The sequence below is a fragment of the Littorina saxatilis genome, linkage group LG3 (genome assembly GCF_037325665.1).
Source record: "Littorina saxatilis isolate snail1 linkage group LG3, US_GU_Lsax_2.0, whole genome shotgun sequence".
NCBI classification, from domain to species: domain Eukaryota; kingdom Metazoa; phylum Mollusca; class Gastropoda; order Littorinimorpha; family Littorinidae; genus Littorina; species Littorina saxatilis.
In genome coordinates, this window is record NC_090247.1 from 27,410,987 (window position 1) to 27,434,719 (window position 23,733).

Consider the following 23,733-nt stretch of genomic DNA (forward strand, 5'->3'; position numbering starts at 1 on the left):
CTTCCAAGGCCTCCCTGGCCTCCTGGCCTCCAAGGAGATAAAGATTTGTAGGGACCTTCAGGTCTCTTCTTTTGCTCTTCATGCTTTGAAGCAGCAAAACGGGCTCTACCTAAGCAGACTCAGCTTTTTCAGGCTAAGTCCTCAGCTCAGGTTTATCCGGAGAGGTTCTTCCTTTCACAGACGTCTTAGTCTGTGTTTTTTGGGAACAACAGCCGGCATTAGGGCATCCGGGTTTTTTAGCCTCGGCTGGTGCAACAGCCATTTCTTCTGTTGGTGGTGGTGGTTGTTGTTTGCTCTTTTGGACTCGGTCCTTGTGGGTCTTTCGCCGATTTAGACTCTGTCTTTCTCTAGCGATCGGACTTGTTCTGGTGTTTCGTCCAAACTTAAGGTTTACTTGAGTTGGCCTCGGAAGTTACATTTAGATTTTACTGAGTTTGCATTGGTTTTAGCAATGCATGGTGAGGGGTCATTCTTGTGGCCTATCACTTTTCTCAGCTTTATTGGCTAACCCTCCCCTTTCGGTGGAGGTCTAGTTAATTTCCTGGTTTCTTGGTGCGGGCTTTCAGCCCAGCATCTTTGATGGCAGGTCTACGGGCGTTCCGGCTCTCAGCCTTAGCCCGTGTAATAGTCTCCTGCCTGGCATGGGCGACTACGGTCTCCGTGTCTCTAGAATTTGTGTCTTCCTCTTCTCCCTCATCCTGCCATGAGGCGAGTCGGGTCGACTTCCGGTGGGGTGGGTTGCCTGTTACGGTCACCCTTCTACCACTTGCAACTATTACGGACTCTTGCCTGTTGTGTTCCGTGTCTGATTCTCGGTTCTGAGGTATCAGACGTGTTTGGTTTTTCAGCCAGACTCAGGAATTTTCTGGGCTCGGTCGGCCGCGAAATTTACTTCGGGCCCTTCTTCTTGAGAACTCTCGTTCAGGGAGTCTTAAGGCTGGTTAGCTTCACAGTTTTCTGTTTTTCCTTTCCAGTCTCGTTTCTGTTTTGGGTTTTTGATTTTCTTTCATTTACCTACAAGCAGACTGCTTTGTGATCACTCTGACTTTAGTCATTTCGGTTAGAGTCACAGGTCACATCAGGCTTTGGCCACCGCGTTCTCCGCTCTGCTGGCGGCTTACACTTTTCGTAGGCCGCTTCTTCCTCTGTTTACCTCCCTCTATGCTTCTGCATGGACTGGTAGTGGACTTCTGGTGACCGTCTCTTCTGAGATTTTTCTTTGAGTTTGACTCTGGTTTTTTGTACTCAGACGTCTCTCTCTCTTTCCAGGAAACAGGTCACTCCTCTCTGGAGCCGACCGTTATCTCTCCGGCCTTTCGGGCCTCTCTCCATGCCAAGGCTTTTACTTTGGCATGATTGTCTTACGGTCCTGGGGAAGGTTGGCGCTTTTCTTTTATGATCGGTCAACCTTACGCTTAGTCGTTTCCAGGGTTTTTGGCATTTCCTTCCAATAGTAAGGGGGGGGGGGGGGGGGGTGGCAGCTTGTCTGTCCCTCTACTCGGCTCGGGTTATTCAAGACTTGAGCCCCTTTCTGGGCTGTTTTTTATGGTTCAGGAGATGGGAAGAAGTGCTGAGCACAGCTTACGGCTCTGATGCTGTCTTTCGCATTTTTTGCCTGAGCGGCATTGCGACTGTCCTTTAGGTTGGTTCTCGGTCCTCGTTCTGTCTTTTGGCAGTGGGCCAGTTCCTGGCAAGGGTTTTAGAGTGAGCTAGATGTTTTCTTTCTCACCGGCTCTTTCCCTGATGTTTGGCAGTGGGCCAGTTTTTTGGCGAGGGATTCTCTTCCCCTCCGCCTTGGCGTAGCTATCGGCTATCTTTCCCCTAGGCTCAGCCCGAGCTCTTTTTCCAGGGCCTGGGCCTCCTCCTCGGCCGTTTTACGGTCTGGGAGGTTGGATGATGTCCTGCACACAGCTTACTGGTGCTCGGCTTTTGTCTTTATCAGTTTCATAGGGAGACATTGCTGCCTTCTGGCAGTATGGATCTATCTGTAACGATGGATCTAGGTCCCTTCCTGCTTTGGTGGCAGCGGGACAATGCCTCTCCAGAATTTAAGAGTGAGTTTGAACTTCTTTGATCTTACCCACCGCCTGGTTGGAGTTATCTGCAATTATGTGATTCGGCGTAAGTAATATGTAATTATAATCGAAAATTTTTATCTAAATTTTGATTTGATTAATATACTTACCCGAATCACATAAGTAATTCCCTCCCGCCTGCCCCGCTCGATATTTTTAGTATGCTATTAGTCGATTGAAGGGGTATCACGTGACCAGCACCATTGATGACGTAGTAGGCTACATGGGACGTAACCCAGGGTGTCAGTCATGCTGGTGCAGTCACTTTTTTAGTTGGGGTTGCTCCCCTTATACCTAGACGGGGTAGCTTTTATCATAACCTAAGCATCTTAAGTGGGTCAATGCAATTATGTGATTCGGGTAAGTATATTAATCAAATCAAAATTTAGATAAAAATTTTCGATTTTGGAATACAGTTTAGAAAATGATACACTTCAAAACCATTTGCTACGCTGAAAATTCAAAACAAATATGAAAATTCCCCCCAAAAATAGTTTGCTACACTTGAGCTTTCACAAGGGTTGGCAAGTTTGCAGGCTAACCCCTGGGGATTAGAAAATAAGTGAGGTATTGTAAGTACGCTGAAATTAGATTTTTGGGGGAAAAAATCTTGGTTCTGTTCTGCTTCAAATGGCATTGTACCCAGAATCCTACTATATCCTGTTTCTGTTTGCTTCTGACCTTTGGCAGATAAAACTGATTTCTGTTTGACTGTGCAGACACCAAGCTGGCCTTGTTCAACGAACACAAGAGCTACGTTCAGGGTGTGGCTTGGGATCCAATGAGGGAATACATCGCAACACTCAGCTCAGACAGGTTAGTTTCCACTCAGTTTTACATGCTGTTTATTTCAGTGGGTAGTTTATAGATATCTTCTCTTTGTCTTCTTGTTCTGTGAGCTTTTTAAAAATTTTAATTTAGACCTTGATTTGACATGTTGATTGATATCATTTTAGTTAATTGTGTTGGATGATTGTATACTGTTTTGCAGCTTTGTCCATATAATTGTTCATGTACAATGAGTATCCCTCTCAAATCCACATCAGAATGTGTAAGCACGATTTAGCTGAAAAAAAAGTTATCAATTGCACTTTAACAGCCAAGCATTCAGTGATTCACATGTAGGCATTGGTACATGGTGCACAGAGTCATGGTGCATTTCTGAAAAGTGTGAACCTGTAATTACACCCTTGACAACGAATGTTGAATTTCCATGTGCAGATCTTGTCGAATCTTCAACCTGTCCACAAAGCACTGCATCCATAACATTTCAAAGATCGTCCCTCGTCACATCGCGGCCAGCACCCCAGAGGGAACCAAGCCCAAAGCGACTCGCATGTTTCACGACGACACACTCAGATCATTTTTCCGTCGCCTCGCTTTCTCTCCTGATGGGCAGCTGCTGATTGCTCCAGCAGGGACCATGGAGACTGGCGAAGGGCAAACAAACGCTACGTTCGTTTTTACGCGCGGCTCCTTCAAAGAGTGAGGATGGGTTATTTTTCTTAAGCAAAAGAGAACACAACAATAACCAGGTTTGGTACATTCTTAATCAATATTTTGACAGCTTGTCGCTGCCTTTTTCAGGATGGTAAAAATTGAGGAATGTCGGCACGTCATGATGGATATTATGTCGCTCATTCGCTTGCATTTTTTCATTCGCATTCTCTCACACACACACACCCACACACACACACAATCTCTCTCTTTTTCTCTCTCTCTCTCAAGTAGCTTGCATCAATTTTGAAGGCAGTATAACCAGTACTAACATTCGTTTTGTATAGGCTAAAATCTGTTATTTTTTGTCCAACAGATGCTGGTATAAAAATAATGGTTTTTTTTTCTGTCTTAATTCATATCAGACCAGCGTCTTACCTGCCCAGTCCAAACAAAGCGTCAGTTGCTGTGAGGGTGTGTCCTCTTCTGTTTGAACTTCGACTTGTTCGGAAAGAGAACTCAGCTGGTGAGTGTTTAGCCTACAAGGCGTCACAGCCCATTAGGTGCACCCTGCCTTGTTTTGAGAAAAAAACAAGTATTTTAAAAAGGTACAGACTGCGGATAAGTTACACACATTTATTTCACCCAAGAACGAATTTGTGGCGTGAAAAGTACTAGAGCAAGGGAACGTTTCCATTGAATGCATTTGGTTACATTGTAGTTATTAATTCAGTGAGCAGCAAAAACCAAGAAAATTGCAAAACAACGGCATTAGAAAAACCTGAGAAATCGAAACTCCTTGCATCAACAAACTGTTGCATTAGAGTTCCTGCTACTCTGGAAGCGGCTCCATCTTTGCTGAAGGTGATGACATCTTGGAGTCAGTGGAGTCTTCTGGTGTCTGCAGCTGCCAGTATCTCTGAATGCTGAAGCTTCTTCCCTGTAACACATGTTTTGTCTCGGTCCGTCGTTTTTAGAGAAACAGAATACTCAACATTTTGTGTCATGCTCAGTTTCATTCCATAGTGTCATTTGTTGAGTGTGAACCAGGTTTTTGACTAAATGATAAAATTCATGTCTAGTCTTTGGAATGTCTGACAGAGCCGATGGATGAGGATGCCAAGGAGTGGGAGAAATACTCTACAGTCTTCTGGTTTGTATTCCTTTTCATTCTCTGTCATTTTGTCTTATTTGACAGTTGGTTAACAGACAATTTTCAAAAATAACTTGTGAGGTTATACAGTAAGTTTACAGTTGATTACATATGAAAATGGAGTATTTCATGAAATTGACTTTTTGCCGTGAGAATTGTAGCTATGACAAGGGAAGCAACTCTTTCCTGTTGGGTTGGAAAAGAGTATTCTGAATTTGCTGCCCCTTAAACTCAAACTTTCCATTAGCTGAGAACTTATTTGCATATGATTAAAAATGGAAACACGACTCTTTTAGAAACTTTGCGGTAATTGTCCTGTTTGTTTTCAGTTTGCCGTATCGAGTGGTGTTTGCCGTGGCAACAGAGGACTCTGTGGTGCTGTATGACTCTCAGCAGACGTTGCCGTTCGCGTACCTGTCAAACATACACTATCACACGCTCAGCGACCTTAGCTGGTTTGTACTGTTTCATGATTGTCAAAAGAGCTGACCAAATAGAAATAGGATTTTAAAAAAACATTTGAAAAAAATCATGCTTTACATGTTTTTATGAAGATTTTAATTTCTTTGTATTAGAATTTTATTGCAGGGATTGCCAAGTATTCAAGCAAATATGGACAGATGGTTGAATTAATTTTGAAAAAAAGTAACTGGTTTGTGCGATTATATGCTGGTTTGTAATGGTAAAGAACTAAAGTTCAGAACTGTTTCTGTCAAGTGGATCAAGGGGAGTAACTCTTGTAATACTGAAAGCAATTTTTCCCTTACAGGGTTTGATTTAATCACATATTCTTACTCCAATTCTTATGAATGCATTGACTTTAGTCCCACATGCTAGATGTCGAAAAACCTCTCAAATTACCTGCCCTTAGTAGGGTGGTAACCAAGCTAAAAGCGACGCCATAGCCGTTGCTATGGCCTGACCTTGCTCGGTTACCCATAACACCCTGCGCACCACGTGAGCGCCAGCATCCGTAATAATCATTCTCGACTTTCGACAACACACGGTGGACGTGTCCGAATTTCGCTCTCACTTTGGCCTTCACTTGCCTGCTCGTCCTTGAGACTAGCCGGTTCTTGGGGGTCTTCCTGTCCGTCTACCTTTTGGTGAGATCTTTCCTGTTTATGTTTGGTATAAATGTTGATAGCTTTGTGTTGAACACGCACGCAGAAGGTTTTTGTTCTGGGTGACTGTTTTTCGCCGGTCTTAAAATGGCCGACAACAAAGCTAAACGTGGCGCGAGACTGGAGGGTGACAAGGCTCTTAGCCTGGTTTAGAAAACTATACCTAAGAGTAGCCTAAGAACTTTGATTTGCCTATTATGCGGGTCTTAGATCCGTCAAACAGCACTTCTTTTTATGTTCCTATCCCTCCGAGGGCGGGTTCAGTTCTTTCACAGCTCGCTTCCCCTGTTGGGGTTAATCAGCCTTTAGGCTTCTTATAGACTTTTTGTTGGATCGTCGTCGGTGCGACTGATGGGGGGGGTGGCCGTGTGGCTATTCTTTCCCCTTTCTCTGCGTAAGAGGAATCAGTCAATGTCCTCCTTTTGGGGGGACTTAACGATGTTTTGGTCTGTATTCTCAGCTGTTTCAGGCGCGATCGGCGGTTCCCGCCCTCCCGTTCGTCAGCTTCGCACTGTGGTCAAGTGCAAATGGCCTGTTCGGTTCAGCCCGTTTTTTGCCTCTGGTGGCTCTGGGCTGTTCTCGAGCACCCCTTCCTTTTAGGAGGGGGGGCCTGCTCCCTGCCTGCGTCTAACCACTCTGATTACCGCCGGTACTTCACAGTGTGTTACGCAGCCCCCCGCCAATGGGGGGGGATAGGGGGGGCGCTCCTGCGTCGCACCGTCGCCTGGTGCAATCGGCCAGTTCGGTTCAGTCCTTTCTGCCACTGGTAGACTGGGTTGTTCGCGAGCACTCTCTCCTTTAGGAGAGGGGGCCAGCTCCCCGCCTGCGTTGGCCGCTTTGCTTGCTTTAAAAACAGCACTGCTGGGTCGGTCATGCAGCCCCCTTACCGTGAGGAAGGGGGAGTGGGGGGGCACGGTAAGTCACGGCCAGGGCTTGTCCCACTCTGCCCTTTGCGGGCAGGGGGCCGTGTTAGCTTCCCACCCTTTCCCGCCCCCCGGGCGCGTTCGGGTGGCGGCTTTCCAGGCTACGTTACATACCCCTTCTCTGCTCCATTTGGGGCAGGGTGGGGGGGGGGGGGGGTATCAGTGGCTCACTCTTTCCCGCCCACCGGGCGGGATCGGGTGGGGGCTGGAGTAGCGTTCCACCCTTTCCCTCCCTCTGAGTTGGACGGGGTGGGCGCTGTTGGACTGTCTTCACAGTCTGTGCCTCAATTGTCCTGGCCCGACAATCGTTCGCCTCCCCTATCGGGGTGGGCGGGCGGTGGGCTATAGGACTACGGCAGGTGGACGGAGGGGGGTCGGCCGTTGCTCGGTTCGTCTCTCTCCGTCGCTCTTACTGCTGTGACGAGCCACCCCCCTCCCCATCTGGGGCATGGAGTGGCTCAGGCCTTTCTACACAGCAGGGGTGCTATGTACGGCTTTCCAGGCTACGTTACATACTCCTTCTCTGCTCCTTTTGGGACAGGTGGCTGTGTTAGCTGCCCGCGCTTGTCGCGGGTCCACCCTTTCCCTCCCTCTGGGTTGGACGGGGTGGGCGCTGTTAGACTGTCTTCACAGTCTGTGCCTCTATGGTCCTGGCCTGACAATCGTTCTCCTCTTCTATCGAGGCCTTTCTACACAGCGGGGGTGCTATGTACGGCTTTCCAGGCTACGTTACATACTCCTTCTCTGCTCCATTTGGGACAGGTGGCTGTGTTAGCTGCCCGCGCTCGTCGCGGGTAGCGGTCGCGGAACAATGAGCTTGACTCTCTTTTGTTCTCGGCAGGGTGTCTCGCACAGTGGTCAGGGAACAATGAGCTTTGCTCCGTTTTGTTCTCTGCACGGGCTGTGCCGGCTGTCTACCTGGGACAGGCGGAGACAGAATATACTCTTTCTCTCCAGTCTCCCATTCTTTGTATTCACAATGGTCTGCGGGGACTCGGCTATAGTATCACCTGGCCAGTGGTCATTGTCCTTAGCCAGCATAGGTCACCCCCCCCCCCCCCCCTCCTAGGGGTGGGTGAGTGATAGGGCTACTTGACTTTGGCAGGTGGACGAGCGAGGATCGGCCGTTTACGGCCGTTTCTTTGTTTCAGTCCTTACCCCCTCTAGGGGTTGCGGCTGTGCTGGACCACCCCCCTCCCCACTTGGGGTGAGTTGTGGTTCAAACCAGGTAGTCTGGTTCTTAGCACTGGGATGCTTCTCTCGCACAGTGGGTGGGGTAAGATGCGCCGGGCCCGGCTTTGTCTTGTTTCTCCACTCTATCTCCTTCTCGGCAGAGATCTGTGCCAGTTACCAACCCCTCTTCCCCCCACCTCTTGTTCAGGTGGGCGGTTTTGGGTTGGCAGTCAGAGACTGATCACGCTTTTCATCCACACTCTTGGCGGTGTTATCGGCAGGAGTATTTAGTGCGCGACCTCCCCGGTCTCCCCTCCTTTTGTGTTTTACACAACTGGTGGTTAGGTTCGGACTCCTTGTTGGAGGAGGGGGAGTGTATAGGGTTGCCTACTGGTTGTAGGCTTCCCATACATAGAGCGGCTGCTGTTGCAGTTTACTTTGTCCCGGATAGGTTGGGGGTGTCTCTCTTCCTTCCTCTTCCGGGATGGCTTTGGGTTTTCACAGGCTTTCTCGCAATTTGTTTCATTTGCTGAGTCTCCGGTGATTGCCTACCTCATGCCACACTTTTGGCTTGTTCCGCACCTTAGGATAGTGGTCTTCATCCTACACCTTTCCCGCTGCTTTATACGCAGGGGACTGCTGGCTTCGGGGTTTCAGGCTGCTTCGTCCTCACTTTTAGTGCGGAAGAAGATAGCAGGGAATTTTCAGGCTCAGGGTCTGATCCGCACTTTTTATTGCCAGGGGCTAGTTTCTGGCTTCGCTTACAGACCACAGGGAACATGGAGTTTTTATGATGTTACTCCTCCCTCTCCTCTCTTGAGGAGCTAGGATGGCATGGTTTGGAGTTTTCTGCTTTGGCTGAGACTCTCTTCTGTGCTTTCTTATAGGCAATCTTATCCTCCCTGAACGCTCTTTTGGGTTAGGGAGGATGCCTTGGATAAGGCTTTAGCCAGGCTGCTGGCAGCTTGGGCTAGGGTCGTCACTGAGCGGAGAAGTTTCTCGGTGACGTTTTAGGCCCACACTGTTTTTGCTTGGTGTGATCTCCTTCCTTTACAAGGGGTTTGATTTCATGCTGGTTGCAGGAAGCAAGGGTCAGGCTTTTTCGGGGGTTGTTAAGACCTACTCAATAGCTGGAATCTTTCCCTTCCTTCGTGGACCTCTGGCAGCGCATTTATGCGCTCCCGGTTACAAAGGGGTGTTTTGGTTCAGTGTCGCCTCCCTCTCTGCGGGAGGTGGGTCGGCATGGGCTAGAGCTTTCAGCTTTGGCTGAGATTTTCCTCGGTGCTCTCACATGAGCTTTCCTTCTGCGTTTCTGCACACAGGAAAGGGCTCGGTTTCTGGGGGTGTTGGTCTCTGGACTATCTCGGGGGCTGGTTGAGCTTTTTCAAGGTCAATCAGCTTGTCAGCTGCACTTCCTTTTGGTGTTGAACCAGGCTTTTTGCCTGGTGCTCTCAGTAACCAGGCAAAATTCCGAGCTGTCCTTATCCCAGGTTTTTTACCTGGGCATGCTGTTCGACTTTGTCTCTTGGAAGGTTTATTCTTCACACAAGAGAGAATAGGGAGGCTTTTAGCGCTTTTCACTGCCAGACTGGCACGAGAGCAGGCCTCTGCGGGGTCTTTAGACCCGATCTTCGGTCGGACGGTATCGATAGCTATGCTGGCCCTCTAGTCTTTCCTCAAGTTTTTTGGGGGGTTCGGCCTCACAGGTCTGGGACATGAGGGTCCTCCTCCAGAGTGGGTTCCTCCACGCCGGAAGGTGGCTGGAATCCTTTTGGATCGCTCAGGGGACTTTTTTCCCTAGCTTTGTTTCCCCCTGGACTTAGACCGCTTTTTGGATGCGTTTTCGTCTAGATGGGGCCTGCAATGGCGATTGCAGTCTTGAGGCTGTGATGTAGACGTGAATCCTTGGGCTTCTCTTTTGCCTGAGGTTAGGAGCAGTAGCTCTTAGTCTACTAGCCTTTCCTTTTTGGCTATTTACAGGCATGTCCTGTTGCATTCGGGCAATTCGTCTGTTGCTTCTTATGTGAACTAGCTGGGGTGAGCAAGTTCTCACTCCCTGTCAGACAGAGTATAAGGGATTCTGATTGGGTTTTCACACTAAATCATTTTCTCAGGGGAATTTCTCCCCGGCCAGCTCTGCGATCGGGCCGACTCGCTCAACAGGTCCTCTCAGGGCTTGCTCAGGGGTTGGCCCATCTGCTTACGGGTCTGGAGGCGTGCTGTTTGTGTTGTAGATCATGGGTTCTTACTCTGTTCTTTGGGCACGAAGCATATATTTCCTCCACTTTATCTGTGTATGCTCCTTGTTTGGCCTCTTTGGCCAATTGGGGATTTAGAGCGGGGGTGCAACTCCTTAGCGCCCCTCTCTCAAGCCAGGTGGTTTTTCACCTCTGTTTCAGTTTTTGGCTTTGGGCAGCTGGGCCTCTTCTTTGAGGTTCCGGCGTCTCGGCTATCTCAGCTGTTTTGAAACAAATAGGCCTCTCTTCTGTTGCTCATGGCGCTCTTGTGGGCATGATCAAAGGACCTTGTTTTACAAGGTTTAGAGGCTCCCCCTTGTTTAGCGCGTGGGACTTTGTTCTACTTACTCTGGGCCTCAGCCCTATAGGGCAGTGAGGCGCATGCGCTTTTGGGGTTTGCCAGAGGATGTAGCCTTAGGGCTTTTGGTTCCGTTTGTTCACGGTTTTTGGTCAGGTTTTGGGATTTCAGAAACCTGGTCAATATCCTCTGGTGTTTGATTCCCTCCTCTTGGGAGGATTCTCGCTCCGGGAGATTCGGATTTTCTAACTGTCTGGTTAGACTTTTTTAATCCATTTTTTTTGACGTTACTGTCTTTTGGAACCACGAGCTTTAGCTCAGGTTCTTATGTCTTTACAATGGAGCGAAAGAGACATCTTTTATTTGTCTCTCTCTAGGGGCTCTGCTACATTTATTGCCGTGTTGCGTTCTGGTCGCCTAGGCGAAGCTTTGCAAACGGCTTACTGGAGGTCAGATGATGTGTTCATCGGTTTCTATCTTTGGGATTTCTCCTGCACGCGGCTAGACGGCTCCAGTTCATTGCTGGTTTTAGTTGCTGCAGGGCAGGTTCTTACAAGGACATAAGTAGGTTCCCTCCACCTTTAGGAGGAATCTGCATTCATAAGAATTGGAGTAAGAATATGTGATTAAATCGAAAATTTTTAATTAAATTTTGATTTAATATAATATACTTACCCAATTCTTATAGTTAATACCCTCCCATCCGTCCCCGCTGGATTATGTCCTTGGGGGTTTGTTTGACTAATAGTCTCGAATGATTATTACGGATGCTGGCGCTCACGTGGTGCGCAGGGTGTTATGGGTAACCGAGCAAGGTCAGGCCATAGCAACGGCTATGGCGTCGCTTTTAGCTTGGTTACCACCCTACTAAGGGCAGGTAATTTGAGAGGTTTTTCGACATCTAGCATGTGGGACTAAAGTCAATGCATTCATAAGAATTGGGTAAGTATATTATATTAAATCAAAATTTAATTAAAAATTTTCGATTTTGCACAAAGCACATTTTCATCATTATATTTTCATCATTTTGAAATGAAATGCCTGTGTTGACAGCTTCTCACACATTTAGATGGCTTATTATATCAGTCTTGTCCATTTAGGCGCTGCAGATCAATAGGAAGCGGTAATGTTAGCGAGGACCAAGACAAGAAAAGATAACTAATTCTCTGTAACAGATATCGCCAAAAATCCATTACAATCGGGTCGCTCCAAAATACATATTAATGTCTCCTAAAAGACCATACATCATTTCTGCATTAGATTCAAACATTTTCCCTTAATAATAAAAATAGGTTGGTCCATGATAGTATTGTGGACTAGTAAATATTTCTGAATTGTTGTTGCAGGTCCCGGAACGGGCAGATCTTGGTTGTGTCCTCCACAGATGGCTATTGTTCTGTGGTCACCTTTGAGGAGGGAGAGTTGGGAGTCCCATACACTCCCAAACCTGCGTTGTCCGTCTCTATTGGGACACAATCACCACTGACCCCCAAGGTGGGCTTGTGTGTGTTTATACTGAGAAAAGTGTATGGTGTGTGTGTGTGTGTGTCTGTTTTTGTTTGAGTGTGCATCCAACGGTTTAACTGGCTGGCTGTCAATCTTCGTACTTATATGAGTGTGGGGCGGGGATGTAGATCAGTCGGTAGCGCGCTGGATTTGTATCCAGTTGGCCGCTGTCAGCGTGAGTTCGTCCCCACGTTCGGCGAGAGATTTATTTCTCAGAGTCAACTTTGTGTGCAGACTATCCTCGGTGTCCGAACGCCCCCGTGTGTACACGCAAGCACAAGACCAAGTGCGCACGAAAAAGATCCTGTAATCCATGTCAGAGTTCGGTGGGTTATAGAAACACAAAAATACCCAGCATGCTTCCTCCGGAAATGGCGTATGGCGGGGTAAAAAACGGTCATACACGTAAAATTCCACTCGTGCAAAAAACACGAGTGTATGTGGGAGTTTCAGCCCACGAACGCAGAAGAAGAAGATGTGAGTGTGCATGAGAGTGTGGCTATGTATGTATTTTTAGGATGGCAGCTTTTTTCCACCAGGGCCAAGCATTGTAAGCCGTTCGGCGTACTTTACGCCGGAATAACATCTCCAGTACGCGGAATTCGATTTGGTGTACGCCGAAATGCAAAAACCTGTTATTCCCAAACGGTAAACCCAAACAGTCCCAGCTTTCGTTTTGTGCGCCGTTCGGTTCAATTCTAAATCGGTTTGACAGTTTGCTTGAGCACGCACTTCCTCTGGCATCGCGCGAGCATGCTTTGTGCCGGTGTTTTGTGGCTCTAGACTTGAAATAATGTCTCGAAGCGACATTGTTGAACGTGGTCAGCCATTCAGTGAGAAAGAATCCAGGTATTCCTGGACGTGGGAATGGCTGGATTTCGTTCCGAAGGCGGAAGGCAAGTCAGAAGAAGTAATATGCCGATACGGACTATGGCTCCGAAAGGTTGCTATTTCTGTGAAGGCATAATTTAGTTGCTCAATCTTCTTTGGGGGTGGGGGGGGGGGGGGGGGTCATTTTAGGTAAAAAAAAAAAAAATCTTCAAATTCGGGGGGCTTTGCCCCTGGACCCCACTGGGGGCCTCCTGCGGCCCCCAGACCCCCGCGTTTGTAAGCTGAACTCACTTTTTCCAATGCTAGGCCCTGTTCCACAGAAGTTGGATGGCTGTTCTTCCATTTGTGTTTGTGTGTATGTGAGGGTGCATAAGAGTGTGTCTCTGTATGTATGCAAAAGATGACAGCTTCTTTCCAAAGCATTTGGTTGCGGATTTCAATAAACTCTTCCCTTTTTGATTCCAGAGCCCAAATACGCTTGTACAGAACAACACCATGGAGTCTGAATCTTCACCCAACCCAAAACACAGCACAGCAGCTGATGAGGAAAAAATGGACATTGAGGTGACAGGATCAACACCATCCTCCAGCAACTTGAATCATTCTTCAACTCTGCCAAACAAGCCAGCGACCTCTGACTCGAGTCTTATAACAGAGATTTCAAATGTCAGAATTACACAAATGAAATCTGTGACTGAAGGCGTGAAAATTGGCGTAGAAGGGGTGGAGAAGATATTGGAGAGTATTCAACCTGGCGTGAAACAGCCCAAGCGAATACAGTTGACAACGTTGTCTCTGTTGAAACCTAAGTAGTTTTTGAGTTGTTTGTGTGTAAACTATTTTAGCTGTGGGGGGATGAATTGTGGGTCTTGTCTATTGATCATGGCTGGAGTTAAAACAGCGAATACAATTTACAACGTTGTCTCTGGTGAAACCCAAGTAGTTTTGAGCTGTTGGTGTGTGAAACTTAATGGCTTTGTATGGGTGAATTGATGGCACCCATGAGTATTGATGGCTGGAGTGAAATCAGAAGGGCTTAAAAGCTAGTTGCACTGGTGTGAAACATCCCAAGCAGATACAGTTCACAGCATCATCTCTGTTGAAACCTAAATAGTTTTAGTTATTTGTGTGAGAACCATTTGAGCTATGTGACGTGAATTGTGGATCTTGGGTATTTATGGCTTGAATGAAGTCAGAAGGGCTTAAAAGTTAGTTGCAATGGCGTAAAACAGCCCAAGCAAATACAGTTCACAACATTGTCTCTGTTGAAACCTACGTACAAATGTAGTTTGAGCTGTTGGTGTGTGAAACATAATAGATTTTTTGGGGTGAATTGATGGCCCTGGGTATTTATTGCTGGAGTGAAGTCAGAAGGGCTTAAATGTTAGTGGCATAAAACAGCCCAAGCGAATACAGTTCACGACGTCGTCTCTGTTGAAATCTAAGTATTTTGAGTTGTTTGTGTGTGAAACATCATAGGGGTGAATTGATGGCCCTGAATATTTATGGCTGGAGTGAAGTCAGAAGGGCCTAAAAGTTAGTTGCACTGGCGTGAAAAAAGCCCAAGCAAATACAGTTCAAAACATCATACAAATTATTTTATTTTGGGTTGTTCGTGTGTGAAACATTTAAGCTGTGTGAGATGAATTGTGGATCTTGGGTATTGATGGCTGGCATGAAAACAGAAGGGCTTAAAATTGGTCTGCACTGGCATAAAACAGCGCACAGAGATTACAGTTCACAACTCTACCTCTGTTGAAACCTAAATAGTTTGAGTTGTTGGTGTGTGAAACATTTTAGCTGTGTAAATGTGAATTGATGGTCCCACCCAGGTAGGGATGACTGGATTAAAATCAGAAGGGCTTAAAAGTTAGTTGCACTAGCGTGAAACAGCCAATCAGAATATAGTTTAAAACACTGTCTCTGTTTACACCTAAGTTGTTTGAGCTGTTTGTGTGTGAAACATTTTAGCTGTGTGGGGTTGAATTGGTGGTCCCTGGTAGGGATGACTGGATTAAGATCAGAGGGCTTAACAGTTAGTTGCACTGGCATGAAACAGCCAAAGAGAATGTAGTTTACAACACTGTCTCTGTTGAAACCTAAGTAGTTTGAGCTGTTTGTGTGTGAACCATTTTATCTTGGTTTGGGTGAATTGATGGTCCTTGAGTACAAACAGGGCTTAAAAGTGAGATGCACTGATAGATAAACAAGTGTACAAAAAAAAATAAAAAAATAAAAAAAGCAGAAAAATGAGTAAAATAAACATTTGGGGACATTTTTTAAAAGCACTTGAAGATGTAGAAATAGCCACATTCCTGACTCTTGGTGATGAAAGAACTGTACTTAGTATTACTGCAAACACCTGTCAAACTGTGAGGCTGGACAAAAATAGAAAAAGGAAGTCTGTTTTTAATACCCTCCGCGGGTTAGGGGGAAGAATTTACCTGATGCTCCCCAGCATGTCGTAAGAGGCGACTAACGGATTCTGTTTTCTCCTTTTACCCTTGTTAAGTTTTTCTTGTATAGAATATAGTCAATGTTTGTAAAGATTGTAGTCAAGCAGTATGTAAGAAATGTTGAGTCCTTTGTACTGGAAACTTGCATTCTCCCAGTAAGGTCATATATTGTACTACGTTGCAAGCCCCAGGAGCAATGTTTTGATTAGTGCTTTTGTGAACAAGAAACAATTAACAAGTGGCTCTATCCCATCCCCCCCCTTTCCCCGTCGCGATATAACCTTGAACGGTTGAAAACGACGTTAAACACCAAATAAAGAAAGAAAGTCTGTTTTTAATCAATTTCTGTGACAAATCTGGGTAAAGAAGTTCTGTTTCGTTTCTTGTTTTTTAGTTTTTTAGTTTTGTTTTTCCTCTGTGTTTTATAACGGACACACACACACACACACACACACACACACACACACACACACACACACACACACACACACACACACACACACACACACACACACACACACACACACACACACACACACACACACACACACACACACACACATACATCCATTCTTATATATATTATTAGATTTATTCATGAATGTACATGATTTCCTTTTTATGCTCAGTTTTTCCCTTGGGTGTTTTGTTATGTTAGTGTTAATTGTTGACAGTTGCATTAAAGCTGTGTCCCTGGAATAAGCAAGTGCTCCCAATGACGTTTGATAGAAATGTACAATGAATAAAAAAAACTTTCCCACAAATATTTTATTTTTAATTTTTTTAATGTGTCCATGAAAAAATTACATGGCATGGCATCATGACGCTTTTTGTATTTGTATGCGTTTATGGTGAATATGCTTCATTTCACTGAAGGTTTATTTCTAGAGCTGCATATATTGTATGTACAATTTCGTATTTTATGGGAGGATAGGCTGCAAGGCAATTTATACCAGTTTTAAAGTGCCTCTGGTATTTGAGTATGAGAGCGTTAGTAAAAAAAATAAAAATTATGGCGTGCATTTTGCAATAATGAATTTTGCTTTTTTTGGAAAAATAAAAAGAACAATGTAAATAGATCTGCCTGGTGTATTGAGAGTGAGATAAAAAAAAATGTGTGTGTATGTATGGAGAGGAAATTTCTTTTCAGGGGTATAGCATCAGCAGATGTCTAATTGATCTTTCCCGGTTACATCAATGTCCTGAAAGAGTATTTTGAAAAGCTCCACAAGTATTTGTGTCTGAAATCAAGTTTCTGGGATCGTGATGATGCGTGTTGCTTTGGTACCCTATGATTCATGCCTGTGTGTGTGTGTGTGTGTGTGTGTGTGTGTGTGTTTGTTAAAACTAACATTTTGATGATGATCAAGTTTGTAAGTTAGTCATCCCTGGAAGCTTGCATTAAACTGTCATTCAACAATAACTTGTTATGTATACTAAAGTGACATTCTATCTCCTGTAAGTGATCATGTTCACCACCACAGATCTCTTCAGGATTTTGCACAGAATAAAAGGATCCTTACCCCCCGCGGGTTAGGGGGAAGAATTTACCCGATGCTCCCCCGCATGTCGTATAAGAGGCGACTAACGGATTCTGTTTCTCTTTTTACCCTTAAGTGTTTCTTGTATAGAATATAGTAAATTTTTGTAAAGATTTTAGTCAAGCAGTATGTAAGAAATGTTAAGTCCTTTGTACTAGAAACTTGCATTCTCCCAGTAAGGTAATACATTGTACTACGTTGCAATCCCCTGGAGCAAATTTTTGATTAGTGTTTTTGTGAACAAGAAACAAGTGGCTCTATCCCATCTCCCCCCTTTCCCCGTCGCGATATAACCTTCGTGGTTGAAAACGATGTTAAACACCAAATAAAGAAAAGAAAAGGATCCTTCCACTTAATTTACACAGGATAAAATCATCCTTCCACTTAATTCACACAGGATAAAATCATCCTTCAACTTAATTTACACAGGATAAAATCATCCTTCGACTTATTTACACAGGGTAAAAACATCCTTCGACTTATTTACACAGGAGAAAAGGATCCTTCGACTTATTTTCATAAGATAAAAGCATCCTTCGACTTATTTACACAGGATAAAAGCATCATTCGACTTCATTTTCACAGGATAAAAGCATCCTTCGGCTTCATTTTCACAGGATAAAAGCATCCTTCGGCTTCATTTTCACAGGATAAAAACATCCTTTGACATATTTACACAGGATAAAAACATCCTTAGACTTATTTACACAGGAGAAAAGCATCCTTCGACTTATTTACACAGGATAAAAGCATCTTTCGCCTTAATTTACACTGGATAAAAGCATCCTTTGACTTTAACACATGCCAAGAATTCAACAGCCTACTAACTAAGAAATGTTTTGCTGAACACAGTTTGTAAATGACACCTATGTCAATCTGTTAAGGTAATTGTGCAAAAATCCCCGCTCTGTAGAATGCAGCTACTTTGACTGAGACTGGCATGCTGTCTCGATTGTGTTGTAATACAGTGGAACCCCCCAATTGTAGAGTCCCACCCTTTTATACCTTGTTTTCTCAGACTTTTTGTGCATAACCTCGGTAAATTCACCCCAATGTTATGTTAAGAGTAAGAGGGGAGAAAAAGCGCAGAGGAGAGAGAAACACACAAACAAATGAAAACAAACAAGTGAATTCAAGATTGCTGCTCTTGGCCACTTTGGTGACATTTATGTTCTAATCTAACAATATTTTTCATTAAGTTATTTATATACAGTCGAGATAAAAATAAAAAAAAATACGATGGAGCAATAAAAAGATACGTAAAGCTGAATCGAAAATAGGGTACCTTTTTGGGCTGCATTGCCACAACACGGACATTTGGCTCCTTAATATGGGAGGAACTGCGTGTGAAGCGCTAACAAACTCTTCTTTATGAGACCTGCTTTTCTGAGATTTTTTGATGTTTTAAAAGGGGGGTTCCACTGTATAGAGTCTGGGTTTCCCACCAGCGATGAAGTCGGCGAATTCACAGTATTTTTTTCTGTCTTGCTTTTTATATTTAGTCAAGTTTTGACTAAATATTTTAACATCGAGGGGGAATCGAAACGAGGGTCGTGGTGTATGTGTGTGTGTGTGTGCGTGTGTGCGTGTGTGTGTGTGTGTAGAGCGATTCAGACTAAACTACTGGACCGATCTTTATGAAATTTGACATGAGAGTTCCTGGGTATGAAATCCCCGAACGTTTTTTTCATTTTTTTGATAAATGTCTTTGATGACGTCATATCCGGCTTTTTGTGAAAGTTGAGGCGGCACTGTCACGCCCTCATTTTTCAACCAAATTGGTTGAAATTTTGGTCAAGTAATCTTCGACGAAGCCCGGGGTTCGGTATTGCATTTCAGCTTGGTGGCTTAAAAATTAATTAATGACTTTGGTCATTAAAAATCTGAAAATTGTAAAAAAAAATAAAAATTTATAAAACGATCCAAATTTACGTTTATCTTATTCTCCATCATTTGCTGATTCCAAAAACATATAAATATGTTATATTCGGATTAAAAACAAGCTCTGAAAATTAAATATATAAAAATTATTATCAAAATTAAATTGTCCAAATCAATTTAAAAACACTTTCATCTTATTCCTTGTCGGTTCCTGATTCCAAAAACATATAGATATGATATGTTTGGATTAAAAACACGCTCAGAAAGTTAAAACAAAGAGAGGTACAGAAAAGCGTGCTATCCTTCTTAGCGCAACTACTACCCCGCTCTTCTTGTCAATTTCACTGCCTTTGCCATGAGCGGTGGACTGACGATGCTACGAGTATACGGTCTTGCTGAAAAATTACATTGCGTTCACTTTCATTCTGTGAGTTCCACAGCTACTTGACTAAATATTGTATTTTCGCCTTACGCGACTTGTTTGTTTTTACGGGCGTACGCGCAGGTCATTAGGCCACACAGGCACATGTTCGCACACACACACACACACACACACACACACACACACACACACACACACACACACACAGTACTCCCGATAGCATTACCCAAACCAGGATGTACGATGTAATTGCTTGCAGCACATGGCGTTTCTCAGATGATATCTTTTGCCCAGAAAGAGGGTGATAGGTTACATTCGGTCCTCGTGTTCGACACATCTACGTTTTTCATACGGTAGGTGTTGACAAACGATCTGAACACTCCATTCTTGTCAGTGTATATCAAGCGAGCAACTTCGTAGTTATTACAACGGAAACCTCCATATTTTAAGACCTAAAAAAAAATCATGTAACATCATATCTTGAAACTGACGGAGAGAGTCCTAACATGGAGGGTAAATTTGCCGAGGTCAGTTATGAGCAGAAAATCAGAATAGCAGGCTTTTAAAAGGGTATGTTATTCTGTGAGTGTCTTTGTGTGTGTAATTGTTTTTTTTTAAGACCTGATTTACACATTTGTTATAGTTTGTGTTTGTTTGTTGGTTAAAACGTTTAGATCAGTGACAATTTACAAGTAGACCATCATGGCAGGCTTGTTGATGATCCATGAATATCATAAAGGAAAAATGAAGAGAGCGGCGTAGAGAGGTTATACATAATTTAGATAAGTGAACAACCACTATCACTATTATTGCAATCTTGTGGCTGCTCCGCCTGGCGTCTGGCATTATGGGGTAAGTGCTAGGACTGGTTGGTCCGGTGTCAGAATAATGTGACTGGGTGAGACATGAAGCCTGTGCTGCGACTTCTGTCTTGTGTGTGGCTCACGTTATATGTCAAAGCAGCACCGCCCTGATATGGCCCTTAGTGGTCGGCTGGGCGTTAAGCAAACAAACAAACAAACAAAAAACTATTATTGCAGGTTCGATAATCCCATGAATATCAACGAAGAGTAAGGTCACAGCTGAAAGTGGAGAGATCAGTCGTGGCCCGCTGAATTCCATACGGATGAGTGGCCATTCTCTTTCATTAGTTCTGGAACGTTGATCCCATGAATATCTAAGGATGAGAGAAAACAAAGGCTCTCGGTTTTTACGCTGGAACATTCTTGAGTCACCCATACAGCTGACCAAATCTTTAAAAAAAAAGTTATGAATAGAGACTGTGTTTTACGGCAATGGACCCTTAATTCCTAGCTCATCGTTAAAGTGCGACATTGTTCAAAAACAAAGTGTGCGGGGAAGACGCTCAACCAAGTATACGCTAACATTTCACTCAGGCGAAACAAATAACACTGCTGTTTGTCGCAGAGCTGGCAAAGTTAGCTTGTAAGGAGTAAGTGGTGGCATGCCACCAGTAACCGGAAATGAAGCTCCACGGCGAAGACAAAAATTATTGACAGTTTGCTCGAGTTTAGCAAAAATCGTATATGTGCGTGGTCCTTATAATCTTTGACAATGGCACCCCTACCGCATTACTCCCCACAACCAAATACAAACAAGGATTTACTTCGTTTTTCCCCGAGTTGTTGTCTATCAGTACAGTCAAGGTTGTTTCAGTGTCACTTTTTCATTGCCATTGGGCCTTGTTGATTGTCTGTCTTTTTGTTGAACAGTTACTTGGAAAAGATGGATTTGATTCGCTGGAACTGTATGTTTGGAATATTTGTGATTCTTGCAACGAGCACCTTCGGAACTGTGAGTATCAACTGTCTTGGAGAAAGAAATACATGTTCTGATGTAGTCTTTTTCTCGGTTGTGTGTAGCGTTGGACTATTTTTGCAGATATATTTGATTGAAAAACGACTGATGTAAAAAGAGAAAAAAAAAAAGACAGATATTTTCTTGAACAGTTACTTGGAAAAGATGGATTTGATTCGCTGGAACTGTATGTTTGGAATATTTGTGATTTTTGCAACGAGCACCTTCGGAACTGTGAGTATCAACTGTCTTGGAGAAAGAAATACATGTTCTGATGTAGTCTTTTTCTCGGTTGTGTGTAGCGTTGGACTATTTTCGCAGATATACTTTGATTGAAAAACGACTGATGTAAAAAGAGAAAAAAAAGACAGATATTTAGCACCCCCAAACCCCTGCAAGACGAACGTACTAACAAAGAAAACCGACACCAGTCATCTAGAGAGAGAAGTTTATACCAAGAAGAAACCAAAAATAATGTTGATTTTGTGGATGTAGTAAAATAAGGCACAGTTCTTACTCATTCATTTAACGGGCAGACTGGACTCGACAACCATGGTAGGTAACCAGTCTAGGAGAAGGAAAACTCCGAAATAAAACCACGGGCAGACCAAGCTCAACAGCCCAGGAAGGCAATTGGTCTAAGGGAGGGACCCCTGATCAACGTCCATGGCCGAAGCCGGAGATGCGGGACCCCCTGGGTGCCAAAAAGCGCTGCATCACGCAAATCACAAAATGAAAAACTCTAGTGAACGACGAAGAAGAAGAAGACTCATTCATTCACCAACCAACTCACCCTCCATACCATCCAATCCTTTCTTACTAAAAAAAAATTCCGTCCTTCACAGGACACGATCTACATGCAGTGTGACCCCAACCAAGGCCCCAACCAACCTAGCCGCGTCGACTGTCCAGCAGACTACTGTTGTGTGAAGGACGAATTTGACACCAATCAGGTCTACTGCGAGAAGATCGGTCAAGTTGGCGAGGCTTGCACAGTGCAACCTACGGTGTACGACTGTCCTTGTGCCACTGGACTCACGTGCAAACCCAACATCCACACTGCTGTCTTCGTGTCCATGTTCGGACGCTGTTTTGACCCAAATTCGCCCTGACCTCATGACAATGTCGCCGAGACGTTTCGACATGAATTTGGCCCAACTCTACTGTTGTACTCTATGTATCATTATGACTGATTAGGTTAAAATATATGTGTAATTTTACTACAAGCTCAACACCGCCGTGTTCGTTTTCGTGTTCTTAAACTGTTTTGACCCACATTATTTCGCATAGATAATCTTGCGATTAAACTGTAATCATGCTTTGAGCCAAATTCGCAATGGCCAACTTTATCGTTGTACTGCAATTACAATTGTGCTTCGAATCAGATTTTATCTTGTTGAGGCATCCATCCACTGAACTGAGTTTGCTAAACTGCAAGTCATCCCAGTTTCCAACTAAACTGTGTTAAAATACGGTTGCAGTTTTTTGTTACACTTAAAATAATTACCACACGAATCACCGAACAATATATAGTTATTCTGCACTTGCCGCGATGCCTCAACAAAGAAAACGGACACCAGTCAGCTAGAGAGAGAAGTTTACACCAAGAAGAAACCCAATTTTGCCCTTCAAAATAGGGGCGCCCGGGTAGCTCAGGTGGTAGAGCACTGGACTTGTGATCGACTTGTGATCGAAAGGTCGCTGGTTCGAATCCGGGCCGGGACGGACACGGGTCAACTTTATGTGCAGACCCAGAGACGGTATCCATCTCCCACCCCCGTGTCACCACAATGGCACGTTAAAGATCATCTTGGTCAGAATACCGTAATGATACCACCTAAACACGCATACATCAAAAGCCGTGAGGGCGTAAAACTCGAATCGTATAAACCAATTCATGTCCAATATAGGCAATTAAGCCCCTTAAAAAAAAAAAAAATTCCTTCAAAATTGCCTAAAAAAAAAATTTGTTCTGTGACGCTTTGACCCATATTTGATGCGAGAAGATCGGTCAAGGTGTACGACTGTCCTTGTGCCACTGGACTCACGTGCAAACCCAACATCCACACTGCTGTCTTCGTGTCCATGTTCGGACAACTGAGTTCGCCCTGACCTGACAATCAGTGTTGCCGAGATGCTTCGACACGAACTTGACCTAACTCTACCGCTGTACTCCAAGTATCATTATGATTAGACACAAATATTTGTAATGTTATAAGCTCAATATCCACACCGCCGCGTTCGTAAGTTGTTTTGATCCACATCAATGCGCCTAAAAAAATCTTGTGATTGAACTGCAATCATACTTTGAGCCAAATTTGCTGAACGGAAGTCATCCCAGTTTCCAACTAAACTGTGTATACATAATATATTCTGTACTGCATTCACCATAACGTATGCTTGAAACTAATTTTGGCCTTAACGTTGTTGTACTGCATTGCCTATGTATTGCAACTGCAAGGAGTTTTATGCTTTGTTTAAGGGGAGGAGGGTGGGGGGCAAGCAAGCGAGCACAGCCCCCCCCCACACACACACACTTGTACACTCACACACAAACGCGCGTTCACACACACAAACACACACACAACTACACACACACACACACACACACACACACACACACACACACACACACACACACACACACACACACACACACACACACACTACCTTTCAAAATAACCCGAAAAATATGAACACTTGAGAGAAAAGCATTGTAAAGAATGAAGTTCAAATCAAAAGGCATACAGATAATTATTTATTGTTGATCAAAATGATAGATCCATACAGTTTGAGTCAACGTGTACACTTTCGTATGCTTTTAAATAAAAATTCAAGTTCTGTAACAGTTGTTTCAGTTATTGATTGATCTGAATCAGTAGCTAGTTTTGGTTTTAA

The 23,733-nt window shown here is 44.3% G+C and overlaps 1 protein-coding gene and 1 long non-coding RNA gene across 3 annotated transcripts in view; both read left to right on the forward strand.

Annotated features, from left to right (window-relative positions):
- The window catches only part of LOC138962026 (chromatin assembly factor 1 subunit B-like), a 45,745-nt gene extending 29,457 nt beyond the window's left edge, over positions 1-16,288 (forward strand). The window contains exons 6-12 of the mRNA XM_070333717.1: positions 2,795-2,891; positions 3,297-3,560; positions 3,938-4,038; positions 4,614-4,665; positions 4,995-5,120; positions 11,767-11,914; positions 13,223-16,288. Of these exons, the coding sequence (XP_070189818.1) occupies positions 2,795-2,891; positions 3,297-3,560; positions 3,938-4,038; positions 4,614-4,665; positions 4,995-5,120; positions 11,767-11,914; positions 13,223-13,570 (1,136 nt within the window). The 3' untranslated portion in view covers positions 13,571-16,288. The remainder of the gene's footprint in view (positions 1-2,794; positions 2,892-3,296; positions 3,561-3,937; positions 4,039-4,613; positions 4,666-4,994; positions 5,121-11,766; positions 11,915-13,222) is intronic.
- A 4,245-nt stretch (positions 16,289-20,533) lies between these two features.
- On the forward strand, positions 20,534-23,681 carry LOC138962042 (uncharacterized). 2 transcript variants are annotated; one of them, XR_011454381.1, is made up of 2 exons: positions 20,534-20,832; positions 21,681-23,681. It is a non-coding gene; the product is annotated as an uncharacterized lncRNA (long non-coding RNA). The 2 variants fall into 2 exon arrangements; XR_011454382.1 differs by lacking the exon at positions 20,534-20,832 and adding an exon at positions 20,852-21,069.
- The last annotated feature ends 52 nt before the right edge of the window (positions 23,682-23,733 follow it).